The sequence below is a fragment of the Drosophila pseudoobscura genome, chromosome 3 (assembly GCF_009870125.1).
Source record: "Drosophila pseudoobscura strain MV-25-SWS-2005 chromosome 3, UCI_Dpse_MV25, whole genome shotgun sequence".
Taxonomy (NCBI): Eukaryota; Metazoa; Arthropoda; class Insecta; order Diptera; family Drosophilidae; genus Drosophila; species Drosophila pseudoobscura.
The window spans coordinates 15,504,281-15,521,926 of NC_046680.1; the positions used below are offsets into that span (position 1 = coordinate 15,504,281).

At 47.6% G+C, this 17,646-nt stretch overlaps 2 protein-coding genes across 3 annotated transcripts in view; one reads left to right on the forward strand and one right to left on the reverse strand.

Moving 5' to 3' along the window:
- Window positions 1-12,318, reverse strand: part of Src42A (Tyrosine-protein kinase Src42A) — a 36,362-nt gene extending 24,044 nt beyond the window's left edge. The window contains exons 1-2 of the mRNA XM_002138628.4: window positions 11,270-12,318; window positions 6,190-6,284 (exon numbers count right to left, since the gene is read on the reverse strand). Coding sequence (XP_002138664.1) covers window positions 6,190-6,284; window positions 11,270-11,557 — 383 coding nt within the window. The 5' untranslated portion in view covers window positions 11,558-12,318. The remainder of the gene's footprint in view (window positions 1-6,189; window positions 6,285-11,269) is intronic.
- Window positions 12,319-12,559: 241 nt separating this feature from the next.
- Window positions 12,560-17,408, forward strand: mle (dosage compensation regulator mle). Of its 2 annotated transcripts, XM_001361294.4 has the most exons (5): window positions 12,560-12,744; window positions 12,836-13,349; window positions 13,820-14,138; window positions 14,209-14,896; window positions 14,955-17,408. In XM_001361294.4, the coding sequence occupies exons 1-5, from the start codon at window positions 12,669-12,671 to the stop codon at window positions 17,312-17,314; spliced, it is 3,957 nt and encodes a 1,318-aa protein (XP_001361331.3). In that variant the 5' UTR covers window positions 12,560-12,668; the 3' UTR covers window positions 17,315-17,408. The 2 variants fall into 2 exon arrangements, with proteins under 2 accessions (XP_001361331.3, XP_004444313.3); XM_004444256.3 differs by lacking the exons at window positions 12,560-12,744; window positions 12,836-13,349 and adding an exon at window positions 13,506-13,744.
- Window positions 17,409-17,646: the final 238 nt, after the last annotated feature.

Consider the following 17,646-nt stretch of genomic DNA (forward strand, 5'->3'; position numbering starts at 1 on the left):
ATAACATTTTCTGGTGTCATGTTCAATAACAATTGCAACCCAACAACAACAACAACAGACAGTGCCATCAAAGGAAGCCAAAATATATATAAAGTGCACGAATGAATGGATTTTTATACCCGATACTCAAAATGAGTATTGGGGTATATTAGATTTGTGGTAAAAGTGGATGTGTGTAACGTCCAGAAGGAATCGTTTCCGACCCCATAAAGTATATATATTCTTGATCAGCATCAATAGCCGAGTCGATTGAGCCATGTCTGTCTGTCCGTCTGTCCGTCCGTCCGTCTGTCCGTCTGTCCGTCCCCTTCAGCGCCTAATGCTCAAAGACTATAAGAGCTAGAGCAACGATGTTTTGGATCCAGACTTCTGTGATATGTCACTGCTCCAAAAATATTTCAAAACTTTGCCCCGCCCACTTCCGCCCCCACAAAGGGCGAAAATCTGTGGCATCCACAATTTCGACGATACGAGAAAACTAAAAACGCAGAATCGTAGAAGATGACTATATCTTCTAGAGTGCAAAATCTGAACCAGATCGTATAATTATTACAGCCAGAATCACGAAAACAATATCACTCTTTCTCGCTCTGTCTCACTCTAACACACAGGTTTCATGGTCGGTTTTGCCAATTACAAAATATGAGTTCAAGGATCTCAGAACCTATAAAAGCCAGAGCAACCAAATTTGGTATCCACACTCCTGTGATATCGGACCTTGACCGTTTCCTGTCCAAATTTCGCCACACCCCCTTCCGCCCCTGCAAAGGACGAAAATCTGATGCAACCACAAATCTCAGAGACTATTAAGGCTAGAGTAACCAAATTTGGTACACACACTCCTTTAAGATGTCACTATAAAACGTATATCTCAAAATTTCGTCCCACCCCCTTCCGCCCCCACAAAGGACGAAAATCTGTTGCATCCACAATGTTGCAAATTTGAGAAAACTAAGAACGCAGAATCATAGATAATGACAATATCTATCAGATTGGTGAATCTGGATCAGATCAGATCATTTTTATAGCCAAAAGGAACAAATCAATTTGCAGTGGCTACGCAGCGCCCGACGTCACGCTCAGACTGATTTTCTGTCTCTCTCGCACGCACTCTTTGTCGTGTCGTTAAATATTAGCGGCGTCTGCCGGAGGAGAGCCATACTGACTTAGTATCGGGTATAACCTTAGAGTTGCGGTGTCCGCAGCAACTCACAACGTTCCCCCTCGTTGTTAAATGGAATTTATTTTGACCATTTTCTGGATTTGTGCCAGTCCACAGCCGAAGAAAATCGGTCGAAATGGTTGTCTGATAAAAGATTTGCTCCATTTGGATCTGTTAATGCTATCTTTCGCACGATACTGAAGTATTTTCCAACATCACACGCGGCTAATATTATTCGTTTTAAGTATTAAATATTCATTGTACATATGTGAATCGCAATGCGGGGGAGCTTGAGCATGAGCATCTCTCGATACATCGAGTGGATCAGTCGAATCAATATGCACACAATGAATTAGTGCCACTGACATTGAAATTCGCCAAAATCGAAACAGAATCAAAACCCAAACTGGGCTCAAACGGCGATCAATTTCGCTGCGGCAAAAACGATCGGATCGAATCGAATCGAATCGGATCGGATGGGGTCGGGTCGGGACGGCCGGCGTCTGGTGTCGTCTTCCGTGCCGGAAGATGAGGCTAAGCGCACAACAACTGCAAACAGAAACACAAACAAAAACAAACCGAAACAGAAACAGAAAGGAAAATAATCATTCGCCCGGAGTAGCATCAAACAATCACAATTGTTCCACTATAAATTTTAATTTCGATTTAAGCCTGCAATCGGCAGAGTTTTGCATTTCAATTGAAACGCCCGACGCCTGCTAATTTGTTTTTGCCAATTTGTGCGACTCGATTCTATTTGCGAGTGATTTATGACCAGGGCAAAGCAGAGCAAAAAGTAAAACAAGTGGGTGTTGGGTTGGATTGGGTTTCTGGGTGGCTCTGCTCCGGGAATTATGAATCGATCGATGGTGTTTATTATTATTGAACAGTTTTCGGGTTCAACGAGCCCCGAGAACTTCCGATTTGGTTGTGAATGCTGGTCGCACAATCTCTGACTCTCTCTCTCTCTCTCTCTCTCGTCTATGTCTGCCGGAGGCGGCTGGCTCATTGACAGTCAGGCGGTACAGTGGGACATCAGTGCATATTATTGGCGATTTATGTGGCCAGATAATGGCCAATAGTGAATTTACGGCCTAAACGTTTAGCACATTGGCAAATAGTTTGCATTAAGCCGCATTCATACGCATTTTTCCCACCGCTCTGCCCCGGCGGAAGTAAACATCTGTCCAGGGTATTTCCCCTCTCCGACAGCATTAAAAATTCACTCGAATTAACCTCGTCTCGAGCGAATTCCCTGTAAACGATGAGCCATCGTCGCCATCGACATTCATTGACGTCATTGCAGTCACCATCCTATCCCTTCTGTCCAATGACCTACTTTCGGAGCTGCAGAGACGCAGAGCAGAGGCCCTGCTCTGGAGGAGATTGGCCGCCGGCCCGTGGAAAAGTTGCCCGCTTGGCAATCGAATATCCCATAAATATGCATTTATGCATAGGAAAGTTTTCTTTCGGTTCGATCGCCTGACAATGCGGAAGTTGTCGATTAACAAATCGCAGTGGACAGTGGACAGTGCGTTTCGCAACTGGTGTTCGAAACTCCTTTTGGCCACAGAAATAATTAACAATTGATCGAAACGAAATGCGGGAGGATAGAAAGAATTGAAACTGGGCTCTTTTGCTAATACGCGTTAATTCTCTTTCGCTGCTCATTTTTTGGTGCGCGCAGTGAGCGTAGACGCGACTCAGAGCTATGCTCTTTCGAGCACATAAAGCCTGCAGGGCAGAAAGAGATGGCTGATGGCACTCTCTGGTGTCTTGCAGATGAAATCATACAATGGTGATGGTGCATTCCCGCAACGCGCTCTCTCTCTCTTCGGTGCATTTTGCAAGCTTCGTTGTGTCTAATTTAAGAGTATAAAATGGACCTTGTATAATTTCTTTAACATCCTCATACTATGTAGCTTTGAAACGCACTGTATCGGTGTTCACACAGAATGCATAACCCCCCTCCCCCCTTACAAAATGCGCTTAAGAGTTGTGCAATGACCAACAGAAAACGAAAACCAAATCAGAAAACCGAAAAAACTCTGACGACAATCGAAGGGGGACTTCTCAGAAAAATACCAAAATTGTGAACGAGCGGGTAAGTGTAAGTATCCTTAAGGCGAAGAAAGAAAGAAGAAAGCACAGTTAAATGAGCGGCACAGTATTTATTGCAGTGCAAATAAATACAAGAAATTACACGAGAGCTGATTACTGTTCCACGGCTAAGCGGCTCCACGACTCCACGGCCCCACGGCTCCAATCGATGGTTACTGATGGTTACTGGCGGCTGCCTACTCGGTCTCTGGGTAAATACTGATTTATGCACACTGGGCTGGGAGAGCGAGTCCAAGGCAAGCGGATAACAATTGGCCCCAAATTGGGTTAAAATAATACCAGCATTTGCCGGGGTAGGGCCGCCGCCCCAGCCTCAACGCCACCGATGGCCTTGAAACCGCACTAGTGCGGCGGTTGGCATTAGGAAACTGTACATGAAATGCATTTTTATGCACCTGTGGAATGGCCAAACCGAGCCTCCATGGACGCCGAAAGCTCTCTCTCTCTCTCTCTCTCACTCGATCTGTAAGGGGATCGAAACTTCTCGAGTGCTACGACATTTACAGTTACGAAGACCACGACAAGATAAATTTAATTAATGACTTCAATGATATTTATTTTTATTTTCGTTCGATTTACCGGTTTTTGAACTTTTCCCTACGCCCCAAAGCGCAGCTCCAGACCCAGACCCCGACCCAGACTCCACTCTTTTAATTTATGCAGCCGTCCGTCCGTCCGTTCGTCTGTTTGTTTTCTTTTCATTTTTCGGAATATTTTGTTCCATTAAGTTTCATTTCGATAATGTGGAATGCATTTCTCTGGCATTTCGGAGCTTTGGGCTTCTTGGTGTCCAAGTGGTGGTTTTCGATCCAAGAAATCGAAATCGTGGCCCCAAGACACTTCCTAGACTGCCATTAAGAGTCTTGTCTCGGAATTGGGTCAAGTTTAAAGCACTTGACACTGACTCAGAGCCACTCACGCGCCCCGCCCCGCCTCGCCCCGCCCTGCTTCAGACTCGGATCTGAAAGCGGAGCTTAATTGTTCATTACCCGCGGAAAATGAAACAGAACATTTGTCTAAACAGCAAACCATAAATAAATAAATGTATTCCGAGCCAAACAGCAGCGTAATTCGACATCACGTGTGATTGTAAGCCAATAGTACAACAATGATAGCCCATGAGCACATCGATCAGATGTAACTGTGTAGCTATCATATTATCGTGTGTTTGTGTACGGCAAGCCGCCCCTGAGGCTGATCGTAAAAAGCCCGATGTTAATTGCTTGTGGCAAGGGCTGGCTCTAACGTCAGAGAGTCGGCATCAAAAAAATCAGTATGTTAAACGAGGCTCGCGGCCCACTAATTATCGTGATTGAAATTCCAAATCAAAACATCACCTGAAGAGGATAGAGAAATTAGAATGCCACAGAAAGGAACAGCAGGAGTGACCTACATCCTATATTTGTATCCAAAGTATCTAAATCTAAATGAATGCATGCACGAGTCAATGAACCTTCGACACAAAATGTGTACATATATTGAGGCGACATAGTTTTTGGCACAGAAGAAATTCCATCATTGAAATTTCACAAATACATACTCGTTTTTAAAGGGACGTGGGAGGCGGCTATAGGTAAATATATGCATGTATTTATGAACATGCATGTGGCACACGAAACATTTGAAAGGTGTTGCCCCAGCAACATAGCAAAGGACAAAACAAACTGCAGCCAAACATAATGATAGGCAAAGCACTCATGGAAGCCTGTATGCATATTTATTTATTCACCTACACTTCTACAACCCATATATGCAAAAACAAGGCTTTACATACAGATTATACACAGTTAAATAAATCATATTTGTGTATATGAAAAGTTAAACCGGGCCAATATAGTCTGCGCTTAATTTTGATTTAAATAATCGAATTATTTTTAATGCTCTTTCTTGCTAAAGGGCAATGCAGCATGACAATGGCGGGGCACATGTCACTTAGAGAGAGAGAGACAGCGAATTTCCGCGTTTACCGTTTACCATCTACCGTTTACCGGTAGATGCTGCTGCTAGTTTTGCCAGAAAGTAAAGCATACTTGTGGGCATGTATGTAAAATTGGTGTACATTTTCGTGTAGCATGTATGTAAAATTAGTGTAGAACTTAAGAGTATGCACTGTGGGTCAAAAGCACGATATTTTGGCATAAGGTCAAACTGTTTAAATAATAACAAATGTTTAAATAATGGCACGTAAAAGTCAGGGACCAGGTCATGCTCGTAGTGGTCCTAAAGAACCAGTTGACTGGGAATGGCTTTATTTATTTTTCTTTAAGAAACGCTTTAAACAAGTGTAATGTATTTTACTTATATTTGTTACCACTTTTTTTTATTTTTAATAATAATAAAATACATGTGAAATAATACGTTTTTGATTTTAATGGTCGCACTCCACCACACTTCAGGCTAAGACAGTTAAACCAGTTGGTAGCAGAGCAGCAGAGATTATCGATTGTCATAATCTGAGATAACAAGTTGGAAGATCTAATCAGCCGTGCGTGTTGGAGAAGCACGTTTTGGCACAGCTCTTCGACTGATAGTACTGGGAGACGGGTACCAACAATAATTTAGCATTTTGCCTCTGTTAGCTGTATCTTTAGAGACTACACTGATCTTGAAATGTAGTGGCATAAACTACATACTAGAGAATATATGGCCTGCATTCTCTAGGACAAAAACTTGAAATTGAAACGTCCTTTCATCGTCCAATCAAAAGAAAGTCCTTGCTGGAATATTCCTCATATGAATTATGCCGACCAGGACTAGCTGACCAATGATTCTGACTCTATCCGCTTCTGGATTGATCCTACCATCATTTAAACACCTCCAGTGCCCAATTGAAGGCCTTTCATCTAATTTGCGGGTTACTTAATAGCTAAGAGTAAAGAAAAATACAAAATTCAATGAGCACTTACGGTTCTGCTTCGATGGATTTCAGCTTGGCCACATAGTTCGACGGTATGTAGCCCTCCGATCGGGTCTTCTTGCTGCGCGCCAGCCACCAGTCGCCCTGTGGTTGTTGCAAAAAGACAAAGTATCAACATCATTGTTTAATTAAATATTTGTTACGGTAAATTGTTTCTTATCAAGGGGTGTCGCTGAACTCCACGCGCACACACACACACACACACACACACACATGAAATGCCCTGATATTTAGGGTGATTACGAGATTCGCAAGTAACTCCGCAGAGATGGATAATTTGGCACGGCGATAGCTAACGATTTTCGATGATGGATAACAGGTTACACGCTGACTACAAATGGTAATTATCCCATGGCATGAATGAATGTCTACGATTCAAGTGGAAACTACTGTACAAGAAAGAAAGGGTAGCTAGGGGTTTAGGCATTTCGATGGCAGTTTTTGGCATTTTATTTCGATGTTCCACCAATTTTTGGGATCCCAAGAGCCGCATCTTTGGCACCCTCCTGCCCAGTCAGGGTACATGTGGCAATTATAAATGGCCAGTGGTAGCAGCTAGCTTTTATAACGTATGATTTGATTGCGTTTGATTCGACTGCCTTTCGTGGAATCCCCCCATTCACACCGACACCGACACCGACACACACTCAGCAAAGCACTCACACTCACAGTCGAGTGTTGCAAAAAGAGCGAAAAGGAAAAGAGACGAAAATTAAATTAAACTTTATTCATTCGCTCGCGTGGCTCTAGCTCTGGCGCTGGCGCTGGCTCTGGCTGGCTGGCTGGTTACGCGCTTTCCATGTCTGTCTGGTTTTCGGCCACAACAGAGGCAGCCGCAGAAACTTGCTTTTGCCAAATTTGTGCAGCACTTCAGGCCTCAGGTGTCTGAATATTCATATACTCGCATTCACAAAAGCTTAACGGCTAACAACATAGTTTCTATATCTCAGCCATTAATTGCAGTGGGAGGAGAATCGATTCGAGTCTGCTATCTCTGTGATAAGCGCCAAGTGATGCCCCTGCCCCTGCCACAAGCATGGGCTATGATTAGACCCCGTCCCGCTGTGCTGTCGATGATGATGATGATGATGTTTCGTCTGTCTGTTGTAAGGTCAATGAACAGACACTTTTAGGGTTCATTGTTTATTTGTTGCGTTGCTGTGATTTTCATTTCACGGGCTACTTATGGATCCCCTATCCCCATCCCCATCCCAATCCCCATTCCCCTCCAGCCGACTGCATTTCGTAATCTTTGTCCGCTTCTTGTGCTTCTTCGAATCCAATTGAATTCCACTGAAAGTTTAAGTGATTTCTTGCCCTTTCCCCCAGCTCTTCGGTCTGCGCTCTTGGCTACGCTTTCTTTGCGGAATGGAAAGTGAAGTAGGAGCTTTGACACTTTCGAGTCGAGCTTTCGCCTGCTCTACGATTTCTGGTGGAAGAAGCTTCTGACTACACACACACACACACACATACATAGATCTTCGACAGATGATTATAATGGAACGGTATTTGGTGGCTGTTGAACAATGAAACGAACCCAAATGGGAACTCGAACAGGGAGCAATGGCTACTCCATTCTTTGGAGATGCCAATGCAAGAAAAGCATCCACTAAATGGTGATTTATGCGTAGAGAATCAGTGAGAATCTGCGCCACATTTAGTGCTGTACAGAATATTAATAAATTTCTTCAAACTCTGGGAATTCCCTTCAAAGAATTTTTAGTAAAGCTTCAGCACAAATTCCAGAAATAAAGTACATATTCCGCTGGATAAACGTTTTATTCCATGGCAGGAAACAAGGAATCCATCCATAAAGAACCAGCCCCCAAACCCCCAAACCCACACCAACACACAACAAGTACTAATATTCCGGGGGCAGCTGTGGCATGGCATGGGGCACTCGGCAAAGGGGAAAACTTTTCAACAGGCCCAAAAGAAAAAGAAAAAGAAAACCAAGCTCGAGAGGTGCGACGCGCTGCATAATCTCCGGCTAAGGAGGCTGACGCGATGCGGAGCGGAGCGGAGCGGAGCTGAACAAAACAACTTTTACATGCATTTTTCTGGGGCGACGGCCGGCAAGTCGAGTGCATCCTTGAAGGGTTTCCCTCCCTTGCCGCTGCCAAAGCAGGGCAAAGCGAGTAAACTTCGTTTAGGCCAGATGTGGCCGAAGTATTCGATACCCTACCAGCAGCATAAGTTATTTATTTGGATGGAAAAGACTTGGCCTCATAAATGGCGATAATTCTTTTGTTTATAAATAAATAATATCCGCATGGGTATAGGCTATAGGGTATAGGGCAGTGCAGGGCGCTGGGAAGTTCAAAAGCAACTTGCCAGAGCGGGTGTTAAAGTATGAAAGAGTCTCTCCCTCTCTCAAGCTACCACACACGCACACACAGAGAGAGAGAGAGAGAGAGAGAGTACGAGAGAGAGGAGAATCCGTTGACAATGAAGAGACAACGATAAAGAGACCCCTCCCTCCCGGCACACCCATAAAGTATTTTTATTTTTATTATTTTACATACAATTTTGACTTCTATGCCTGACGAAGGGACCATAAGTCGCGCGCCATCGAAGAAGACGGCGAAAAAATGCAAGAAATGTTGACTTGATCGAAGCGAAGTTTATATACCCTAACAGTTATAGAGATAAATCGAGTTTCCAATGATGTATTGGAGTTTAATATGCAGTTTGGAGAAGTTTTCTTCTATAGTATTCTGTATTATATAGTATTATCCACAATTCTACAAAAGAAAACTCCTAGACTAGTTTTCCTATAGGATCTGAAGGCCATATCCCTCACCCAATACTATCATGGCCAACATCGGGATCGTATGATAGGTTCAGTGATATTTTTGTTCAATATTTCATGCGGGAAAGACCTGTAGCGAAGACTAGAAAACAAAAAGAGAAAAAACTATGCTAAGATCTGCTCAACATGATGCTACCCTCTGGGAGTGTGTGCAACATGTTTACAAAAGGAAGCCAGCCGTCCAGCGTTTTCATATACATATGTACATATGTGTATACAATACGAGACAACATTCTGTAAATATTTTTTGTGTGCTGCCGCTGCCGCTGTCTCTGCGTTGAAAGTCGTGTGGCTCTCTGTGGAGGTGCAGGGTGCGGGGGGCGTGGTGCGGGGTACTTTAATTAAACGATGCCGCAGTTGGAGAGCCACCGGAAGCGGCTGCCATGGAACTGCCATACACCACACCGATGATGTTGATTCGATCCACGAAATTACAGTACTTTTATGAGATAATCACACGGATTCTGGCGCTTCCATTGGCCGAGGAGCGGAGGGGCGGGGACGGTGTGCAACTCTTGGCCAGCGGCCAGAGGCGGACGTCATGCATTTAGCGCCGGGATCCTCCGCCGGCGAGTGTAGTAAGGTGGTCATGGCTATGTTGACGTAAAGTCTTTAAATATCCACGAGATGAATATTTCTGGTCAGCCGCTTCTGCTGCCACTTATGTCACAATAGAAACGCCTCTCAAACGAATGGGGTGGGCTGGCGTGGGGCGGCGACCTCCGCGGGCTAATCATAGAATACGTTCATAAATTCCTACTATCTTACTTTTGTTTGTTTACCCAATGCCAACAGGGTTGTCTGTGTCTGTGTCTGGGACTGGGACTGGGACTGGGTCTATGCCTCCGTCCGGTCTCAAGTGGAGTTGCAGTTAAGTTAATTAGGCGTCTAGGACGGAGAACGAGCTCCAGCTGAACTCAAAAGAAGCTGCGACTACTGAAAAGAACAAATACCCTTTCCGGCGCTGTTACTTTTGTTCCCTACATCCGCTGGAGATGAACATAGTGTAAGAAAACCAAGTGAAAGACCATCAAAAGATTATCTTTTGTGTGTTCCGGTCCAGGAAGAGTCCAGGAGAGAGGTGGTGTTGAAAATACTCAACTTTAAGGATGATTCAGACAGAAATGGCAATCAATAGTCATAGTTTTATCTCAGATTCGAAGGGACCCTCTTTCGAGCTGGTTCAAGTGCCAGTCTGCTGCTGTAGACTGTGCCTGCTCCCCCCCGAAAAGAACGATATTTACGAGTCAAAAAAATTGGCGACATTGAAAAGAAGTGAGTTTCAAATTATTGTAGGGCATGAGCATGACGCATCGCTGCAGAGGGAGCACATTGGTTTTTCAGTCGGGGAAAGTGGCAAGCCGAGGGGCGAAGCCCCCGCATACATTTCGTGCACATTTCGTTCGGTGCACAGCACAGCCCCACACGACTCATGGCCCACAGTGGCGTCGATAAGCGAATGGAAAATCGTGTATAAATCCAAATGATTGTCGGAACAAAGCAGTAAAGCAAAGCTCTCGCGAAAGCTTTCGAATGGAATCCGCATCTGCCGCAAACTGATTGCAAAACTAAAAACTAATCCCCATCCGTGGTGGGCGGTGGGTGGTTGGTGGGGGGCCAGTTTTCATGTCTCACGAATTGAGCAATTAAAGCCCCCGCAAATTGATAAATGCCATAATTAAAGAGGTGCTTTTCGTTTGATGAAAAGCCAAAATTCCAGATTCCAATCATCGATGCGCAGCGTTGAATAAATAAATAAACGAAATAAATAACTGCGATATCTACTATCTCTTATCGTTTGTATCGCTGCCATTTGGGAATGGTTCAAGCCGGGGAAAAACAAACAAATACGATGGCAATAGATTGCAATGTTTCGCCCATGAGATACCCAATAAGTACCCCGGTTTTTGTGGCTCTTTACATTCCTCTTATTCGTGACTCTGGCCGTAGTTGTCTCTTTTCTCAAGGATCTTCTTACATCAGATGATTCTTTTTCATTAATAATACATCCCTACGGAGTACGGATGTGTTTTTGTCAGAGAAATCCCCTTGATTGGTTTGTGCCCCTCGATGAATGCATATGCCCTTGTCCGATTCGAGTAGGGGGTGGTATCACAACAACTACCGTTATCAGAAATACACACATTTTATCAGCTACTCTTTTGCACTCAACACAAACACCCATACCAACACATATATACCGTACAGCCATACAAATACATATACATAGGAGTATACGAACGATTGAGTCACTCACCTGTGTGTCATTCAGTATCTCCAAGTGCTCTCCCTTGCGGAAGCTCAGATCCTCGTCGGTGCGGGCATCGTAGTCGTAGAGGGCGACAAATATCTTGGCGTTGGCATTCGCAGGATCGCTCTCGGGTATCTGCGGCACGGGACGCACCTGCTCCGACGGCTGGCCGATGGGCATGGCTATCTGTGGTACACTCACCACGCCAATCGCCGTGCCCGGATCCTCCAGCTTGATGCGATCGACATTTACTTTGTCCGTCTCCCCCTTCTGTGTGGTTAGACAGTTGCCCATGGTTGCGTTGCGGAGGAGCAGGAAGAGTGTGTTGCTATCTGCTTGCTGTTGCCCCTGTCCCCTGTCTGTGGGTGCGTGCGTGCGTTTTCCGTGTTAAATGCAATGAATGGAAGCCAAATTGCAGCTTGTTGCGATTACGTTTACTGTTACTTTCACTGCACCCGTACCCGTGCCCGTGCCCGCAGCAGTGCCCGTGCCCCTCGCGCCTTTTGTTTATTGTTTATTTGTTCGCTTGAGATCCAGCACTGGGTGTTGGCACTTATCGCTCCGCTCTCGCTCTCTCTTGGTCACTCTCTCGCTCTGTCTCCGTTTCTCTGCTTTGCGGTGCAACTCGGTGGCGACTCCCAACTTGTAACTTTGATTGTATTCGTGTTTTCCTTTCGACGGATGGACTAACTAATTTAAATGCTTACACACACGACGGTCACCATGCATGTGTACGTATGTATTTTCTTACTTTTATCTACAATTGCACTCGTGTGTGTGTCTGCGTGTGCGTGTGTATATGTGATGCTGGAGCTGGCTAGCACTCAACACAACGCATTGTTACGTCGCTGACGCATTGGAAACAAGTACAAAACACAGATTAACTATTGGAACACATTCACGCATTATTTTTTAACTGTTCGAGCATTCGCGTTCACATTTTTAACTTAATTATTGGCCTCTTTTTCATCGCGTTGTTGTAAAAATTGAGATTTTGCAGCAGTGTGACCGCGGACCTATCGAACAAATACACCTCAAAAATGTACCGAAATATACCGTCTCACTTTAAAAATATACCGAAGAATATACCGGTGTCAAAAACGAACTTAACCCAATTAAGCCCCCTCTATTTAAACAGTTCAAAGACTACACATTTCCCCTTCAGGTGTCGCTTTTGGTAATACACAAAAGTGTAGTTAATATGTAGAAAATGTGTATTTACAATGTAAATACGTCGGTATTTTTTTTAATTTGTGACGTATATTCGGTATATTTCTGAGGGTCAGACCGTATATTTGACCGGTCACACTGTTTGCAACCCTAAAGCTTGTCCCGGCATAAAAAGAAAATTTGCAGAAAAAAAACAACAAATAAATAAGCAGAAACAGTTATTGGAGAAAAAAAGATGGATATCAAGTCTTTTCTTTTCCAGTTTTGTGCGAAGACTCGCACAGAACCAAAGCTGGAAGTGCGCCAAACGGGTAAGTGAAGAGAATATATATTAGCCCCCAACCCGGCTTTTGAATCTGGTGTCCCTCAGTCCTGATTTTGCATTGCAATTGATTTTCGCAGGGCCGAAGAATCGCCAGCGTTTTCTGTGCGAAGTGCGTGTCGAGCAGACTCCCTATATCGGCGTGGGAAATTCAACCAATAAGAAGGACGCCGAGAAGAACGCCTGTCGTGATTTCGTCAATTATCTGGTGCGCACTGGCAAACTAAATGCCACTGATGTGCCAGGGGATGGGGGTGCTCCGGCCCCGGGACGAACTCCGTCGCATGGCGATGGTGCTGGTGGAAGCGGGCATCGCGTTTTCGCCAACGAATCGGGGCCACAGGACCTGGGCGAAGCGTACCGACCCCTGAATCACACTGGCGGCGGTGGTGGCGGCGCTCTCGATCGCTTCAACATCATTGACCATGTGCAGGAACAGAAAGACATGAACGAGGCAGAGTCCATCGACGTGAATGCCGCCATCCATGGCAACTGGACCATCGAGAACGCCAAGGATCGCCTGAACATGTACAAGCAGGCAAATAATATTCGCGACGACTACAAGTACACGCCAGTGGGTCCGGACCATGCTAGGTATGTGCACAGCACCACTACAAGTATTTTCTGTTTGAGTGTGTGCGGTTTTTTTTGTTTTTTTTTTTTTTTTGAAAAGCTGCGTTCTGGATTTGGAATTTATTTCTTTTCCAAGACTGGAACGCAGCCAGTAGTCCTGAAACACTGTGCGCAATTCGTGAGGAGCCGAGCCGGCAGAGCGACGTGGTACGTTACACTAATCAACTGCGTTCTGGGCAGCCTTGCATGAGGTCTGTAAGTGCCACGGACCCGCGTGCAAGGCGTAGGAACGCATATCGCAACGCAATCATGGGCATGGGTTTCGGCCTTCAATTAAGTACCACATCGCTCTGAAGCTCTGAGAGGGCTCTGTCCACGGTAGCGCACAGCTGGTTTTATTGTGATCAACCCTGCCGGTAAGTGACCAGTCGTCTGGCCATGTCTATAAAAGAATAGGGTTCCTCCTAACACCTTTGCTTGCCTCACTTTAGGAGCTTTATGGCCGAGCTGTCGATTTTCGTGACGGCCCTGAAGCGCAAGGTGACGGCCAGGGAGACGGGCTCGAACAAGAAGTCGGCCAGCAAGTCGTGCGCATTGTCCCTGGTGCGCCAGCTGTTCCATCTGAAGGTCATCGAGGCCTTCAGCGGAACGCTCAAGAAGAAGAAGGAGGAGGAGCTGAAGCCTTACCCAGTCCGGCTGGCGCCAGAGCTGGTGAACGATATAGACAATGTGATCAAGATGCTGGATCTGCCCGTGGTTAATCCACGCAATATCAAAGTGGAGCCAGATGGTGCACCCATTCCCCTGATTGTAAGTAGTCCCTGAAATGATGTGAGGAAAATCTTGACTAGGGTTTGGCACTGACTCTACGTCTGTACAGGTCCAAAGCAACATTCTGGACTCGCAGCATGAGGGCGAGAAGCGTCAGGAATGCGCTGTGATTCCGTGGGCACCGCCCATGCCCAACTGGAACACATGGCATGCCTGCAATATTGACGAGGGCGAGTTGGCCACCGCCTCCATCGACGACCTCTCCCTTGACTTCGAGCGGAGCATCCTGGATCGACGCCACAACGATAGCGAGTACCAGCAGTTTCTCGACTTTCGCGACAAGCTGCCCATCGCGGCCATGCGCTCGGAGATACTGAGCGCCATCAACGACAACCCCGTGGTGATCATACGGGGCAACACCGGCTGCGGCAAGACCACCCAGATAGCCCAATACATCCTCGACGACTACATCTCATCCGGGCAAGGCGGCTACGCCAACATCTACGTAACCCAGCCGCGTCGCATCTCGGCGATTTCGGTGGCTGAGCGGGTCGCCCGCGAGCGCTGCGAGGAGCTCGGCGACGCTGTCGGCTATTCGGTGCGCTTTGAGTCCGCTTTTCCCCGACCCTACGGCGCCATCCTCTTCTGCACCGTGGGCGTGCTCCTGCGCAAGCTGGAGGCGGGCTTGCGCGGCGTCTCGCACATCATTGTGGATGAGATACACGAGCGAGACGTGAATAGTGATTTCCTGTTGGTCATATTGCGGGACATGGTCGCTACCTATCCCGAATTGCATGGTGCGTACCCAGATGCTGTGTGTAAATCCTTAATTAAAATGTTTTTTCACCCCACCAGTCATCCTTATGTCGGCCACCATTGACACCACGCTTTTCTCAAAGTACTTTGGGAACTGTCCCGTGCTGGAGGTTCCGGGCAGAGCCTTCCCCGTGCAGCAGTTCTTCCTGGAAGACGTGCTCCAGATGACGGGCTTTGTACCCTCATTGGAGTCGCGTCGCAAGCGCAAGGAGGCCGACGACGAGGAGCGACTGCTGCTCAGCGAGAACAAGGAGGATGGGGAGACGAACTGCAACAAAATCTGCGAGGACAAGTACTCGCAGCAGACGCGCACCGCCATGGGCATGCTCTCCGAGTCGGACGTCAGCTTCGAGCTGATCGAATCGCTTCTGTTGCACATCAAGTCCAAGAACATACCCGGCGCCATTCTCGTCTTCCTGCCCGGCTGGAACCTTATATTCGCCCTGATGAAGTTCCTGCAGACCTCGAACCACTTTAGTTCCCCGAAGTACCGCATCCTGCCATGCCACTCGCAGATCCCACGCGACGACCAGCGCAAGGTGTTCGAGCCGGTGCCCGAAGGCGTCACCAAGATCATTCTGTCCACCAACATTGCGGAGACATCGATCACCATCGACGACATCGTGTTCGTGATCGACATCTGCAAGGCGCGCATGAAGCTATTCACCTCGCACAACAACCTCACCAGCTACGCCACGGTGTGGGCCAGCAAAACCAATCTGGAGCAGCGCAAGGGACGGGCGGGAAGAGTGCGCCCCGGCTTCTGCTTCACTCTGTGCTCTCGGGCCCGTTTCGAAGTCCTCGAGGAGAACCTCACGCCGGAGATGTTCCGCACGCCACTGCATGAGATGGCTCTGACGATCAAGCTGCTGCGCCTTGGGGCCATCCATCACTTTCTGTCCAAGGCCCTGGAGCCGCCGCCAGTGGACGCCGTGATTGAGGCGGAGGTGCTGCTGCGCGAGATGCGTTGTCTGGATGCCAACGATGCGCTGACGCCGCTGGGCCGCCTCCTGGCGCGCCTTCCGGTCGAGCCGCGCCTCGGCAAGATGATGGTGTTGGGCGCTGTCTTTGGATGCGCCGATCTGGTCGCCAGCATGGCCTCCTACTCGAGCACCTTCTCGGAGGTGTTTGCCCTGGACATTGGGCAGCGTCGTCTGGCCAACCACCAGAAGGCCCTGAGCGGGCGCAAGTGCTCCGATCATGTGGCCATGATTGTGGCCTCCCAGATGTGGCAGAAGGCGAAGCACAAGGGCGAGCAGGAGGAGAGCCGCTTCTGCGAATGGAAGGGTCTGCAGCTCTCCACCATGAACGTGATGTTCGATGCCAAGCAGCAGCTGCTCGACCTGCTGCAGCAGGCCGGCTTTCCGGAGGAGTGCATGATCCCGCACCAGGTGAATGCCAATGTGGAAGATCCGATACTCGACACGGCGCTGGCCCTGCTTTGTCTCGGCCTCTACCCCAACATCTGCGTGCACAAGGAGAAGCGCAAGGTGCTGACCACCGAGTCCAAGGCGGCCCTGCTGCACAAGACCTCGGTGAACTGCAGCAACCTGGCCGTCACCTTCCCGTACCCGTTCTTCGTCTTCGGCGAGAAGATCCGCACTCGCGCCGTCTCCTGCAAGCAGCTGTCGATGGTCGCGCCCCTCCAGTTGATGCTCTTTGGGTCGCGCAAAATCGATCTTGCCGCCAACAACTTGATACGCGTGGACAACTGGCTTAGCTTTGAGATGGAACCGGAGCATGCTGCCATGATTGGGGCCCTGAAGCCCGCTCTGGAGGATCTCATCACGATTGCCTGCGACAAGCCGGACACTGTGTTCCAGCTGGAGGAGCCCTACGCCAAGCTGGTCGACGTGGTCAGGGATATTTGTGTGCAGGCGGCTGGAGACTTTGGGCTGCGACGTGAGGAGGGGATCTTGCCGCATCAGTCGCGTCAAGCCGCCTTTGGCGTTGGAGGTGGTGGACCGGCAAAGAGAGGACGCTTCGAAGCAGTTGCTTCAGGAGGAGGGGGAGGGCCAGGCGGTGGACGCGGCGGGAACTTTTCCAATAACTTCGGAGGCGGCTATGTCAAGCGAGAATTCGGGCCCCGTAGAGGTGGCGGCTTTGGTGGAGACGGTGGAGGCTTTGGAAATGGCCCAAGAGGAGGCTTTAGAGGTGGAGCAGGCTATCGTGGCCGTGGAGGCTATAGAGGCGGCGGAGGCTATCGTGGCAGAGGAGGCTGGGGAAGTTGGGGAGGAGATAGAGGAGGAGGCAGCTTTGATGGCAGTAACGATGGTAATGGAGGCGGAGACTATTTCAGTGAAGGGGGAAGTACATTTGGTGGCAGTACCTTTGGCGGCGGATCCGAAGCCGGCGGCAGCGATTGCAGCACCTGGGGCAGCTTCGGCAGCGGCTTCTAAGAATACATGATACCAAACGCCGACAGCAGGGGTTCAGAGTATTTGATTTTAAATATTACATTAATATTTGACAAATAAAAAAAGTTGATATATCGCCAAACGGTTTTAAGACTCATCGTTTGGGCCGTCAAAAGCTTGACTCAATCGGGAACTGTTCCTGAATCTTCCAAATCTCTGCCGCTTTACTTTCACATGAATTTCACCGTTATGCGGAGAGGTATTTTAGATTATCGCACCGTTTAGCCGATAGGGGAATGCAGGAGCTTTATTGCTTCATTGACGTAAAAATAGCTCCTCATAAATTGAGTGTCATTTATTTGCTCTAAATGCAT

Excerpts from the sequence above, each read along its gene's own strand:
- mle (XM_001361294.4), top strand. The coding sequence starts at position 12,669 with ATGGATATCAAGTCTTTTCTTTTCCAGTTTTGTGCGAAGACTCGCACA. Across the intron at positions 14,139-14,208 it reads GTGCACCCATTCCCCTGATT|GTCCAAAGCAACATTCTGGA; the intron begins GTAAGTAGTCCC and ends ACGTCTGTACAG. Across the intron at positions 14,897-14,954 it reads TACCTATCCCGAATTGCATG|TCATCCTTATGTCGGCCACC; the intron begins GTGCGTACCCAG and ends TCACCCCACCAG.